Below are 15,099 nucleotides of genomic sequence, written 5' to 3'. Positions count from 1 at the left end.
TGTCCACCAGTTTTGTTGAATTTTCTGTCTGAGTTCAGATTATTACTTACAAGAATCTTCTGTAGTTTGTACAGTAACGCAACTCTTGTATCAATGAACTCTTATGCAATTTGTTTATTAATGATTGAATACATCTAGATGCAATTTGTTTATTAATGATTGAATACATCTAGCTGCATTTAGTGAAGGATAGTTAAGAAGTGTTTGAGACTTGACAGATCTATCAAAAATATATATTTTTTCTTTGAGCTGTCGGGTAGATATTGATGATGACATTTTGCACTAGCCATATCTCTGGGCTGTCGGCTCTCGACAAAATATCTCGACAAAATATCTCGACAAAATATCTCGACAAAATATCCCGCTAATTGCAACTGCAGGCTGATGAAGACCCAAATTAGCTGGATAATTTGCGATTGGGATAGTTTAAATAGCGGCAATCTCAAGCTGATGAAAACAGGCCTATGGTCCCCCCCCCCCCCAATTTCCAGTAATTTGGCTTGCGTATCTTGCTCACTGCTTGTGTACAGGGATCAGCAATCTGCTGTGAAGCTACAGTGTATCCTTTAGTCCATGAAGTTGGAAGTATTATTATCAGAAGCATAGAAATGACTTAGAAATTGTGTTGAAGATGAGTGGGAAAGAGAATACTTTTACTACAATTACTGTACATACACATTTTAATGTAAGTGTACAATTAAAATCACAGTATCACAACAAATTTGTCACTTCTCAAAATCTTTAAAGATAATGCCATTGAACTACGTGATAGTAGAATTTGAGAAGGAGGCTGGGAGCGGAGAGACATCTCTAGAAGTCGTACCAGAAACCTGGAGGGACACAGAAGGGAATGGTTGCTTCCTGTACCCGGAGCATTACACTGCACCACGGGTGATAAAGGCTGCTAAGAAAGGAGAACCTCCAACGGACCTGTGGAAATCTTTCCCAGTTAAAAAGGAGTGGCTTACCACAGGTAAAGAAACATTTTAGTGTATAATTGTTATAATCCTGTATTAAATGTAATGAATACAATACAAGAATAAATTTTCTTGATATTAGAAGATTCACTATGCAATTGGTACCCCCCCTCCCCCCCCCAAAAAAAAAAAATGAAATAACATAACATAAATAAATAACAAATAAATAAAGTATGGTGGTCAGGGATATTCTGTGCTATGTCATATGACCTCAAATCACAAGTTCAACTTTAAGTATATTGTTAAGTTTTGTATTATGTGTGGCAAGTATTCAATAAGACTGAAAAGCATGGGGGGGGGGGAATCAAATTTCTCTGTATCTACAGTACTTGATCTAATTTGATGAGGATGTTTTTTGTGTTTTTTTTTGCTTTACAGAGTCATGGGATCGTGCCAACAGAAGGTGCACGAAATTGGTCGCAACTAGCAACCCAAGCGATTCTGAGGAGGATTTAAGCATCAGGAAGCGGAAGAGGAAGTAGGTTCCAATATATTGCATAGATTAATCAAAGTCGTGAATTCTTGTCTGTGATAAGTACCTCTAAAAATAAGTTTTCTAGTGCAGGGCCAGGTAGCAGGTGGAATTGACTGAGTTAATGTTTAGATCTGAAATATATTACTAGAGATACTTAGCAATTAAATCCAGCAACAGCAAACACATTTTGAAAAAATTGTTTGAAGTTTCCACTTTAAAAGTCTATAGATGACCTGTTCTTTAAAATTGTAACTAAGTGATACATTAAATTAAAGCTCATTAGCCACTCGTGCAATGAAATAGAAAGTCTCTGCTGACAATTGCCTGTTATTGGGTCACATATAATAGATCATGCATTTTTTTCTTTAATGAAATATTCACCAGCTTACGCATGTTGCGAAATTTATATTTTAGGAAGAATTCCAAATACATAGATGAAGATGACGATGATGACTGTGAAATGATCATGGACAACAGTCGTGACACAATCTCGGAAAGTGAAGAAGAACAAGTAAACCTCCCAACACCACCACGTCTTCTAGTTGCAAGTAAGTTTCATCATCTTTTGATAATTTTGCACAGATATTGACATGCATATGAAGTACACTGTTACAGTCATTTATTTATTAGTTCATCACAATTTAGGCAAATAATTAGATGACAATTTTTACATATTGGATTCTTTTATGAAGGTCAAAAGTTCTGAGTAGCATAGTCAACAATTTTGTATTAAAAAAAAGAAATCAAATTTCAAATCTATACCTTAGTATTCTTATTGTTTTTCTAATTTCTGATCTATTCTATTGTTTTACTAATTTCTGATCTATTCTATTGTTTTTATTTCTCATGTATCGCTTTATTTTTATGATTTGTTGCAAGAGTTGCGAGAAACTTAAAAGAGGCAAAAGTCATGAAAAGGCAAGTCGCGATCTGCAGCGGTTGAGCAGCTGTCATGGAATATTAATTACCCCCCTTCCCACAAATGGGATGAAATTTGTTAATAAGACTATTGAGGCAATTATATTTCCCTTTAATTTTTATGCCTCCGCTACAAAGTAGCCGGAGGCATTATGTTTTCTGGTTGTTCGTCCGTCCGTCCGTCCGTCCGTACGTCCCGTTCTCGTGATCGCGTTATCTCAAGAACCAATTGATGTATTCCCTCCAAACTTGGATCATGTATGTATCTTACAGAGCCAATGAACTGATTAGATTTTGGGGTCACAAGGTTGAAGGTCAAAGGTTACAGGGCTCATTATATATGCAAAAATAGCTCGTGATCGCGTTATCCCAAGTACCGGTCAATAGATTCCTGCCAAACTTGGGTCATGTATGTATCGTACAGAGCCAATGAACTGATTAGATTTTGGGGTCATGAGGTTGAAGGTCAAAGGTCACAGGGCTCATTATGTATGCAAAAATAGCTCGTGATCGCGTTATCTCAAGTACCGGTCAATAGATTCCTGCCAAACTTGGGTCATGTATGTATCTTACAGAGCCAATGAGCTGATTGGATTTTGGGGTCACGAGTTTGAAGGTCAAAGGTCACAGGGCTCATTATGTTTTCAAAAATAGCTTGTGATCGCGTTATATATTCCTGCCAAACTTGGGTCATGTTAGCCTATAATCTAGGCGGAGTGCCGAGCTTTTTTCTTTGCTGCTAGACTAACCTTAAGCAGAACGTCTGATACGGCGAGACTACGTACCGTGAGCCGCGCACCACCTATAATCACTGGTCTAGCTTTAGTCGTTGTTTTTTTATTATCGACCATGAATCCGTGGCAGTTTTTCGTACGAAAACTGCCACGGATTCATGGTCGATAATAAAAAAAAAACAACGACTAAAGCTAGACCAGTGATTATAGGCGGTGAGCCGCTTCGCGACTCACGGTTCGTAGTGCCTCTACTTATAAAAGTTAATATTATCTGGTCCTGTGACTTACAACACACCATACCAAAGCACAAAATGCTAACATTTACATTTTACATACTACTACTTCGATAATTCTTCCCACAGACATGTCTATTGTGAGCTTAGTTGCTCCCTGAATTCATGATAGTTGAACTTGCTGCTAGTGAGTCTACCATCATATTTTCTTTCCTTAAGAAATGTTTGCCTTCCATTTTCCTTAGTGCATTTAATCAATGTATTGTCCGGGATTGAGCTACAGTGGGCAGGAACACCAACCACAGATCAAGTTCAAAATAAAATAGGCAGATATTTCTACCATTCCAGCTTAGAAAATGTGAAATTGGGCATTGGTAGCGAAGGACAAATATTTGTTAAGGTTGAAAACTAAATTGTCATGAATGGCACCCGGTATACAAATATGCTTTTGACATCCCTGCATACTGCCAAGTCCAATATTATGTGCTACCCTAGATTCCTCTGGAAGATGGATTTCAACAAACTTTTGAAGTGTTTTTTGTGTCATACTTGAAAGAACACTTCTTCATTTTCAAGATTTCACTGGAGCAGATTAAGTATTGAGGAAGAAATTACATCTGATTAATTGTGGATGTTGTGCTGTTTCTTTATTACAGGACTAAATAAGGTACTAGTCACCAATGACAGAACTTCAAATGACAGAACTTCAAATGCCGAACATCCATCTATAAGTACTCCTAGTAAGTTCTTATCCCGACGTTGATTTCAATTTTTTTTTCTTCTTGCTATGTAAATGGGGGCGATGCCTGGGAGCAATTGGATCAAGTTAAATTACTCTGTTGGATTAGGGTGGAGATATCCAGTGATACGAGGACGCAAGGTGAGGACTGTATCTAGATTCTTAGTATGGGTACTTTGGCACCATACAGATGAGGCATCCTGCGCAGCGCTGTAGACCAATGCAAATGCACTGGTGCATAATGTACTGCCACCCAACAAGAGACAGCCAGGTGTCGTAGAAGTCTGGTTTTCATAGTCACCTTTGCTTATAATCAATGCTTTAAGATGTTGTTTGTCTGTCCAGTTGTTGCCTTGTATGAGAGAGATCAACCAATCTAAAGTCTTAAATTATCTTCAATTCATTTCCTAAGTGTGATTGCAGATTCAAAGCCCCAACCAGTCAGACTTTGTATATAAGACGTGCATCAATTACACTAAACTTTGAAACAGAAATGTTGCATCGTAATATCTTCTTGAATTTTTTTATCTGGAAACATTTCTATTTTCATTTAACCAAATGCTAATGTGAGTGCTGTTTTCTTTCACTACAGGAACTACTAAGTCCACAGGAGCTGCCAGAAATTCCACATCGGAGGAAAGTTCACCCCTGACTGCCGCCAGTAAGTTCATATTTTCATATTGATCTCCAATTTGATGTCTTACATTATCTTTAATTTCTTTGTAAATGTTCTCAATGATTTTAATTCCCAACCAGTCTGACTGTGGATGTACAATTAAAAAAAAAAAACAATGATTTTTATTAATTGAGGAGGCATTATACTAACTTCTCTTGAAAAGCGTATTTTTCAGTTAAAATGCAATCAAATAACAATTTAAACGGCATAATGCTGTCTTGTCTACACCTAGCAATTTGCCTATTAAATAAGAGTGAACACTACTTATTGATATTTAATGAGAAATTTGATAATTCGTCCATATTGACTAAAATCAGGTGAAATAACCAACCACTGGATATCAACACCATTCATTCAATCAAACATAATTGACCTTTGATCTTGGTGATGAAATTTCTTCCAGATAATTGGTGATACCGGTACTTCATATTTGTTGGGTGCAGGTTTTTAATTTGGACATCCACTTTTGAAATGAGAGTTACAATTCAGGGATAGTTGAGTTCTTGTTTAAGACCGCAAATGCCTTCAAACTTCAAAGTGCATGGTTATTGCTTTTATTCTTATTTATGACGTTCCAGTTGCTTTTTTAGGACCTAACATTGCTATGAAGGTAATTTTATACTCCCAAAATGTGTGAAATTTGGCTAATACGATTATGCCAATTCAGCTCCAATTTCAAAAAAATATGTGGACCGTTAATTAATTAATAATAACAATACATGGGCCAGCTGGTTGTGCGTATAATAACCAACACGAAAAAGCCAACAAAAAGCCAACATCGGCATTGGCTGGAATAAAACGTATAATGTGCTTTTTTCAACGGCTGGGTAAGGTCATCTTTTTTAGGTCCTCCATTAGGATTTAAAAAATAAATAAATCATAACTCATAAGGGGGGTTCTCAAACAAATACACATAACAAAAACTGAAGGGGGGGTTTAACCCCCCCCCCCCCCCCCCTGCGTACGCGCCTGCCTGAATCATATATCAAAATGAAGCTTCATCAGGTTACATTTTGTTTCTCAAATTGTAGTGACAAGGATGTTTGCTGCCTTGGAGGCCATAAAGCAAAAACAGGATAAGCAAGAGCAGATGCTGTCACAAGCACTGCAATTGCTTGCTGAGGCAAGTTTGGGAGGATTACGCACAGCTGCTGATGAGGAGGAGGCCGGGCTTCCAAACCTTCCCAGCAGCTCATTCGAGGAACTAGTTCGGCTGAACGAAATAGTTCAAGATCCCGCGGCAAAAAAGAAGCTGGTAATGTTTTTTTCTTTACATCTTATGCAAGGACAGATTATTCCTTTATTATCATTTAATTCCACAATAATTATACATGTACATATTCATTAAGATCATTTTCTCCTCGTTCATTTGATACCACATTTATTACTCACACTCCATACATGACTGGCCACAATGTGAAACTCAAACATCAAAGTCCTGTTTGTTCACCTATGAGGAGTGATGGTGCACTAGTGTTTTGTGAGGGATTTGTCAAGTATCAAATTAAAGTTATGAAAATAGGACTTTAACTGATTATCTTTACATACCAAAAAAAAAATCACGATGGACTGACTGAAAATTAACCTCATAAATGTTTTCATCCCGTGAACATATTGTTTGTGGCAAGCATGGAGAGTGTGTGCAATAAATTTGGTACCAGTGAACATCCCCAAATTGCAGATGTGAGATGCTTGTAGGATATTTTAAATACTTTTTGTTGAAAATCTAATATCATGGACTACGCCGTTAAATATAACGTATCAACAACATATTTTATATTATAGAAAACAATGCAGTGCAATTTCTCATCAATTAAGTACCGGCATGCCTTTGGAAATGAGAACATGAGAGACACCCTCTATTTGAATGCTCAATTTTTTTTTTAAAGTAACGTACAGGGGGTGGATTACTTGCAAATTATTTGAGGGGTTTCCCGTCAAGTCCTAACCAGCACGCGACTGTGGCTAAATTTCACCAACGCAGTTTACATTTCATTTCACAGCACCGAATGCAATGCAAACTATTGCTCATTTATCTAGCTGCCTGTGGATTTTCACGCGTTCCACTAGTAATAATGTGTAATATGCATGGGTTCAGGGGCGTCGCTAGACCTTTTTCAGTGGGGGGGGGGGGGGGGTGGAGGCCAACGATTACCGACAAAACTAGCCACCAATTACCGACAAAATAAATTTTACAAATTTTTCAAATTTAACCCTATAAACCCGGGGCCGAAGGCTAAATTGTTTTTCCTATGAACTATCTATAGTTAGTACTTGCGTATGCGCAGATTGTCATTTTCCTTGACGACATAAATATACGAATTATTTCGTCAACTTAGTCAGCATCATAGCTATATATATATTAATGTAGGCGCGTAGCTAGGATCTTATTTTAGGGAGGGGCGGTAGTGAGCTACTCCGGGAGGGGGGGGGGGAGGCGCGAAAGCTTAGACGTTTTATTAAATTATTAGAAAAAGAAGACGATTTGTTGTACCGCTCTTGACCCTTATTTCTTGTCTGAATTCAGTTTCCCATTCCGCGAGACGCGTGGAAGCTTAGACTTTTCATAAAATTATTAGATAAAGAAGACGATTCGTTGTACCGTTCTCGACTCTTAATCCTTGTTTGAATGAAGTCCCCCCCCCCCCCCTCCCGCAAAAGTTTTGACGTATAGAAAAAAGATGATTTGTTGTACCGTTCTCTACTCTTATCCCCAATTGTCTGAATTCAGTTTCTCCCCAAGCTATGATGTTTCATTACATTTTGAGGAAAAAGCAGACGATTCGTTGTACTATTCTTGACTCTTAATCCTTGCCTGAATTCAGTTTCCCCCTCCCGCGCGAAGAGCGGAAGCTTTGGCGTTCCATTTAATTATTATAGAAAGAAGACGATTCGTTATACCGTTCTAGACCCTAATCCTTGTCTGAATTCAGTATTCCCCCTCCCGCGCGATGCGCGAAAGCTTAGACGTTTCCTTAAATTATTTGAGAAAGAAGACTATTTGTTGTAACGTTTTCTAATTATCAGAATACAATTTTCCCCTCTCGCGCGAAGCGCGGAAGCTTTGACATTTCATTGAATTATTATAGAAAGGAGACGATTCCTTGTACCGTTCTTGACTCTAAATCCTTGTCTGAATTCAGTTTTCCCCCTCCCGCGTGAAAAGCTTTGGCGTTTAGTTTAATTATTATAGAAAGAAGACGATTCGTTGTAACGTTTTCGATCCTAATCATTGTCTGACTTCAGTTTTGCCCCTCCCGCGCGATGCGCGAAAGCTTAGACGTTTCCTTAAATTATTTGAGAAAGAAGACTATTTGTTGTAACGTTTTCTAATTATCAGAATACAATTTTCCCCTCTCGCGCGAAGCGTGAAGCTTTGATATTTCCTTAAATAATTAGAGAAAGCAGACGATTCGTGTTACTGTTCTCGACTCTTTAGCCTTGTCTGAATTCAGTTTCCCCCCCTTCCGCGCGAAGCTAAGACATTTCCTTAATTATTAGAGAAAGAAGACGATTCGTTGTACCGTTCTCCACTCTTAATCCTTGTCAATGAAGTTGCCCCCCTCCCGCGCGAAGCGCGGACGCTCTGGCGTTTCATCAATATATTAGAGAAAGGAAGACGATTCGTTGCACGGTTGTTGACTCTTAATCCTTGTTTGAATTTAGTTTCCCTGAAAATTTTAAACCTCTGATTTCTTAAGCTGTTATTATAGGAAAGTGAAACTTCGAGAAAATACAAATATTGTAGTTGTAGTCACTCTCGAAGTCGTCACAGCGGATTAAAAAGTCACATGTCGTAGGGAAAAAAAACTTGTCGGCCGACCGACATTGTACATCTCACCGACTTCAAACTTATGCATTGATATAGTACACGAGGATCGAACAAGAATACCGACACAGCAACATATTTAAGCGTGTCTTTCTTGCTCCCTCGAAGAGACAACTCCACCCAACAACCCCCCCCCCCTCCCCTCTCTCTCTCCTCTCTTTCGTCCCCCGTTTCTTGGTTTCCTTTCTTTTCCTTTCTTTCCTCTCCTCCCTGTTTTTCTTTTTTCTCTTTTTTCTCTCTTTTCTTTCCTTTCTTTTTCTTTTCCTTTTTTTCTTTCCTTTCCATCTTTTCCTTTTCTTTTTTTCTTTTCTTTCCTTTTCCCTCTTTTTTCCCCTCCCCCTTTTCTCTTTTTTCCCGACGGCAGCGCAATTTTACCGACAAAATCCTGACAGGTGGGGGGGTGTCACACCCCCCACACCCCACTTTGGAGACGCCCCTGCATGGGTTCTTTGTACAGGCAGATCACAAAATATAGTCACAAAAATCTGGGTTTACTGATGTGATGTGGCATCTCATATGCATCCCATTTTTAGTGGTGTCCAGTGGTTCCTCACAGGGGTACTATTACCAGGGTATGTGAGTTAAATATCCCTGCTATTACATAAACTTTGGGTAGCAACAGCATCCTTGCTGGCGGGGGTGCGCTATGATTGGTTGTTATATTAGTCTCAACTGCATACAGCATTGATTTTTTCCCTGCACATATTTTGAAAACTACTATAATGTATGATTTCACTAGTGTGCACATGTTGTAATCGTCACAAGAGTTTGTGAGCACATGACATAATCTACATCACGTACATGTACTTATATTTTAACGAATCAAACCTTTTTCATTTTGTTTCATTATTTTGAATTGATAATTCTTGGTATCAGTTGCTTTAAATTGTTTCAGCATATGTACAACATGGAATATTGGGAACAAAAATTATCTGAAACTAGATAGTTATACAGATTTTTTCCTTCTCTTCAGGTACGTTCCCTCAGCCTCGTAGGGGGTAAAAATCTTCAAGCTGTCATTCGAAATGTTTGCAGAAAAATCATTGACAATGAACTTGCCAAGAAAATGAACCTTACAGGTTCTAAGGGCAAGCAGGGTTTGTCTGTCCACAGCTCACTTCTTGCTGTAATGACAAGTAAGATATTTGTTTACTTTTGTACATAAATTATCAGTTAGGGATTAGTATATACACACAAAACGGGAACAATGTACTTCCCATTATATAATCCACAATGCATAACGCCATGTTGAACTTTGTAAATTACCTATTTTCAGATGCATATATATCCAAGCTGGCACTTGACTTTTAAAAGCCCCAACTTGACAGTGCGATAATGCTTTGTGATTACACAAAGTCTAAGGACTCAAAGGCCGAGGGAGGGGGGGGGGGGACTTTTAGCTGAGTTACGGTTCTGAAGAATCATATAATTTGGGTTGACGTTGGATTGGAACATAAAATATGCTCCAGAATAAAAGCTACTCAACAAAATTAACTTACAATTTAAGTGTTGCTCTTAGCGATGCTGTAAGTGATTTTAATCTTAAAATTTAGGAAGCACATTCATGCTGAACCATTTTAGGGGCTACCCAGTATTGTGAGCTATCTTGGAAGTTTACTGGAATAATGCTATATAGTGTACATGTATATAAAATTCCATTGCTTTTAATATTGTTAGCAATATATAAAGTATTGATCTTCAGGATAAGGAGTCTAAGAAGAAAATTGTGTTTGGTTTACTGAATTTTCAAATTGTATGGGAGTTTCCATTTGGTGACCCACTTTTTCTGACACCACTGACACTTTTTCAGAAACTTTTTTTGCCATTCACTTCGTACACGGGGGCTTTTTCATGAGAGTTTCTGGATTGGCTTTTTTTGCTCGTGGATATTCATTAGCTAACTGTGATTGGCTTTTTTGGTATTGAATATTAATTTATTAGCTAATTGATTTTTCAAAACTATTTTATGGTCATCTTTTCGTCGCGCGAAAAATACGATTAACTTTTAAAAAAGTTCCTGAAAATGACTCTTTCAGCAAGTAAATTTTTAATGAGTCAACTTTGTGATCTCAGAGGTGTGTATGTTGATTTCGTAATATTGAAATGTTATGAAACTGACCTATATATTGTTCTCAGGACCATGTTTTGGGGAGGGTAACAGGGTTGAACTTTGCTTTTCAAGTTTATAGTGAAGATGACTTTTTTAAAAGTTGATATTTTTCGCAAAACGACAAAGAAGACCACAAACTTGTTTTGAAAAATCAATTAGCTAATGAATGTACAATAGCAGAAAAGTGTGTTAACAAATGGAAACACCCAAATTGTATTCACACTTCTTTTGAGTCAAATTTCACAGTAGGGTTAAGTAGCATCCAATCTCCTGACCCCTTAAAGGGAAATAAAACCTTAATAGCAAGTTGCTCGATCTGGGAAGCAGATTGGTGAAAGTTTTAACGAAATCGGACAAAGAATGAGGAAGTTATGAATTTCTGAAAGTTGTAAATAAATGTAATCACTATACATATGGGAGTATTAAATTGGCCGAGTCTGTAATGCCACTGTGACGTAGTGCAGGTACAACTCTCCCATTTGTTCCAATACAAAATATGACTCCAATATCATTTTTGAGAATTTAGGACTAGGAATCATTTTTTTTGTTTTAGGGAGGTTTTTTATGGCATGATATCATTAATATATGTTGAGTATTGCCCTGTGTGAAGAGGCGATTAGGAGAAAACCAGAATTTAATGATATTTTAGAGTACAACAAATGGGAGAGTTTCCCAGGAATACGTCACAGTCGAATGACTAGTTCCGCAATTTGAGAATCCCATATGTATAGTGATTACAACTTTCAAAAATTCATAACTTTTTTTATTCTTTGTCCAATTTTGTTCAAACTTTCAACAATCTGCTTCTCTGATTTTTCTGCTTTTCCCATTATAATCTCTCAAAAAGGTGAAAATGAAGCACAACATTTTAATATGCAATGTAATTGTCTGTTTGTGCATTTGTTTATAGTGTTAAAATTGAATTTTCCCTGAAATTTTTTTGATAATGAAGTATACTTCCAGTCCCCAACCCTTTGTTACAATTGGATTTGACTGTACAGTTGATGTAGGTTTTCCCACCATTTGCATTTGATTCATGGATTAATTCCCTGGAATATGTCAAATGAAATTTATTTGAATATGTCTTTTCATCCATTTAAATTACAGATGGTATTCGAGGCAACAAAGGGTACCGGGATGCCAGCGAAAAGGAGATTTACGCAAGTATGGGCACCTGGTTTACTGGATCCCGTGACCGGAATGGGGAGAGGAATGCGAGGAGGAATATTCCAGCACCTGCACCTGTACCTTACCCCGTTCCAATGCCTGACCCAGTCCAAACGCCTGACGAAGAGTAATATAAACAAGTAATACAAATCAAAACAAGCAATAACTAATAAATGATAATGAAATGTAGACCCATAAACAATAAAGTTAATAAAATGTGACCCTCTCCTCAAAACCACCAATAAGTTCCTGGAACTCATTAAAAAAACATCTTATCTGAAACTAGAGGTTCTAGTAAGTTTTTATATACAATGATATGTAACACTTCCATTTAGTCTTGTAGAGCAGTCAATGGCATATATACACATGAATATGCCTTTCTTTCCCTATTTGCTCCTTTGTCAGATTTGCGACTTACTGGTGGTTTTGAGGTGGCGGTCACAAATGTAAACCACAGGGGGCGACATAACTTTTTTGTACTACTTTTCCCATCGGGCAAACATAATTTCAAATTATTAGCAAATACTTGACCCTAGAAGAATTTCCGTACTCTAAAACAGTTCAAAACAAATCCCCCCTTTTTTTTTCTCTTGCCGGCGTACTCTTTATGGCCTCGGATACATTTCTATTGCCCGGCAGCCGCCAAAAATATCCTAGCTACATTGAGAAGATAGGATGTCATTTTGATATAGAAATGAATATACTAGTTTGATTTAAAGAATATTATTAGTTTCCAATGAGTTTTTTTTATTTAGATTGCAAAAGTAGATCATTAACTGCAAAATTTGTTGCTACGTACCACTTCCAGTGCTTATGTCGGCATTTTATCCACATTGCTGGTCCTAAATTTTGACAGGATTGGGTTGTTCTCAGGTTTTTTATAAAGTGTTCATGCATGATTCATTGTGGCAAGCCTCGGGTTCTTTTTTTTAATTTGTATTGTTATGCAACTAAGTTTAAAAAGTTTATTATGTTCTTGAAATGAGTTCAACTAGATATTTGTTGTCTGGCTGATTATATTGTATGCTATCATGATGTGCTATACGATGTCTCAAACGATTTCATGTCTAAGTATGTAGCACAAACGGTAGGTGTTTTTAAGTGTGACATAACGTATTTGAAGACATGTATGTAATTGAAATTTTGATAAACCGGATGATGCACCGAGATCAGAAGGTATAATGTTACATTATCTTCTAATTACATGCCAAAAGCGTGGTATACCAATTCAATCTTGAATATATATTTTTTACCGCAGTGGTGCCCCTGTCCGTTCATCCCTAAATTGGTTTTCATTCGATAACTTTGAAAATCTTCATCGAATTTGGATGATAAGTTAGGATTTGGAATATGAAGGTCAAATATGCATAAATATACATAAATGAAATGCTCATTAAATATGCGTAAATATACATAAATTAAATGCTCATTAAATATGCATAAATATACATAAATGAAATGCTCATTAAATATGCGTACAAATTAAAAGAACCAAGATATTTTTTGAATTACATTACGCAGGTCATCAGTGTCCTACGGACACTGTGCGTTTCTAGTTCATATTTGAAATGCAAGTACTACATGTATACAGTATACATGATAGTATAAGCAAATAGCAAACCTGCTGCCAATTGAGGTTTATGGAAATTATTGTAACCACTTTATGCATGACTTGCCAAACTTAATTTGCTGCAAATATTAAGGTAACTAAATGGAAATTATTATTATTACGTTATTTTCTTGAGCTGAAAGATACACTATATTCTGGCCAAACTAATAACTACTTCTATGCTTAAATGTCTTGTATGCCTTATTTATATGCATATTGATATCTGTTTTCTACTCCCCCCCCCCCCCCCTCCCGAGATAACGATGTGTACGTAGTATTAGAGTACATGCAGGGTTCCCACAGTAATGGAAAGTCTCGGAAATGGATCGCGGATATGGGCAGTACATGGCTATTGCAGCATTCCAATTTTGACAGACGATGGAAGCGGAATTTATACGCCGCTTGGATACCATAACCCATACCAGAATGGTATTTATCTGGTCATGGAACCGCTAGGGTGAAGATGGGTCATGGAATTTAGTCCTCAAATTTATGTGGGAATCCTGACATTTATGTAATCATATCTTAGTGGAAGTTTGAAGTACATACCATGTTTTGGGACTGTAGCTGACATGTATATAAACAGTAGAAGATGTACCCTGTATGTAATACATGTAAATGTAGTAACATTTATAGTTCACGTGTTGAGTTTTATTATGGAAGAAATAACGTTTTCCTTTTACCATCTATTAAAAAGAAAAGAAAATGTATCTTGATTTTGTATGTTGATTTTATTTTTCTGTGTTCTACGATCTACATTTATAATGTGGACCCCAAATGATACCAAAAACCTCACTTGATACGAGATACGCCCAATTATGAAGATTTTGTCCAGATGCGTGCCATGTGAGAATTACAAGGGTTTCAGTTCAGATTGACCAGCTTTTACTCATACAAAACCCACGTGGCCCATATGGGACCCATATAAAAACACAATTATTGATACCATATGGTTCTCAGATGGGCCATAAGGGGTTTTATGTGCATGGGAATGCCTAGATTTTACCCTAAACCCGCATGGCCCATATTTGACCCAGATGAAAAAGCGACACTAATATACTATGTTGGGCCCATATAGGACACAGATGAAAAGAGGAAATTGGTACCATGTGGGGCCCATATAGGAGCCAGATAAAAACATGATCTTGGTACCATGTGGGGCCCATATTGAACCCAGATGAAAAAGCAATATTGATACCATGTGTGGCCCATAAGGGGCCCAAATGAATATCTAATCTTGATACCACGTGGGGCCCATATTGGACCCAGATGAAAAGAGGACATTGATACCATGTGGAGCCCATAAGGGGCCCAGATGAATATCTGATCTAGATACCACGTGGGGCCCATATTGGACCCAGATGAAAAGAGGACATTGATACCATGTGGAGCCCATAAGGGGCCCAGATGAATATCTGATGTTGATACCACGTGGGGCCCATATTGGACCCAGATGAATAGAGGACATTGATACCATGTGGGGCCCATAAGGGGCCCAGATGAATATCTGATCTTGATACCACGTGGGGCCCATATTGGACCCAGATGAAAAGAAGACATTGATACCATGTGGAGCCCATAAGGGGCCCAGATGAATATCTGATGTTGATACCACGTGGGGCCCATATTGGA

The 15,099-nt window shown here is 37.5% G+C and overlaps 1 protein-coding gene across 1 annotated transcript; it reads left to right on the top strand.

Moving 5' to 3' along the window:
* The first annotated feature begins 746 nt into the window (after positions 1-746).
* Positions 747-14,177, top strand: LOC105439294. The gene is made up of 8 exons (XM_030988406.1): positions 747-973; positions 1,356-1,455; positions 1,867-2,000; positions 3,994-4,077; positions 4,669-4,737; positions 5,784-6,007; positions 9,555-9,717; positions 11,799-14,177. Exons 1-8 carry the CDS (start codon positions 751-753, stop codon positions 11,987-11,989), a joined length of 1,188 nt encoding a protein of 395 aa, XP_030844266.1. The 5' UTR covers positions 747-750; the 3' UTR covers positions 11,990-14,177.
* The last annotated feature ends 922 nt before the right edge of the window (positions 14,178-15,099 follow it).

The sequence above is a fragment of the Strongylocentrotus purpuratus genome, unplaced genomic scaffold (genome assembly GCF_000002235.5).
Source record: "Strongylocentrotus purpuratus isolate Spur 01 unplaced genomic scaffold, Spur_5.0 spur5_scaffold_17, whole genome shotgun sequence".
NCBI classification, from domain to species: domain Eukaryota; kingdom Metazoa; phylum Echinodermata; class Echinoidea; order Camarodonta; family Strongylocentrotidae; genus Strongylocentrotus; species Strongylocentrotus purpuratus.
Note: the sequence above shows the minus strand (reverse complement) of the source record. Positions and strands in the feature narration are given on the sequence as shown.

Excerpts from the sequence above, each read along its gene's own strand:
- LOC105439294 (XM_030988406.1), top strand. The coding sequence starts at position 751 with ATGCCATTGAACTACGTGATAGTAGAATTTGAGAAGGAGGCTGGGAGC. Across the intron at positions 2,001-3,993 it reads ACCACGTCTTCTAGTTGCAA|GACTAAATAAGGTACTAGTC; the intron begins GTAAGTTTCATC and ends TCTTTATTACAG. Across the intron at positions 9,718-11,798 it reads ACTTCTTGCTGTAATGACAA|ATGGTATTCGAGGCAACAAA; the intron begins GTAAGATATTTG and ends TTTAAATTACAG.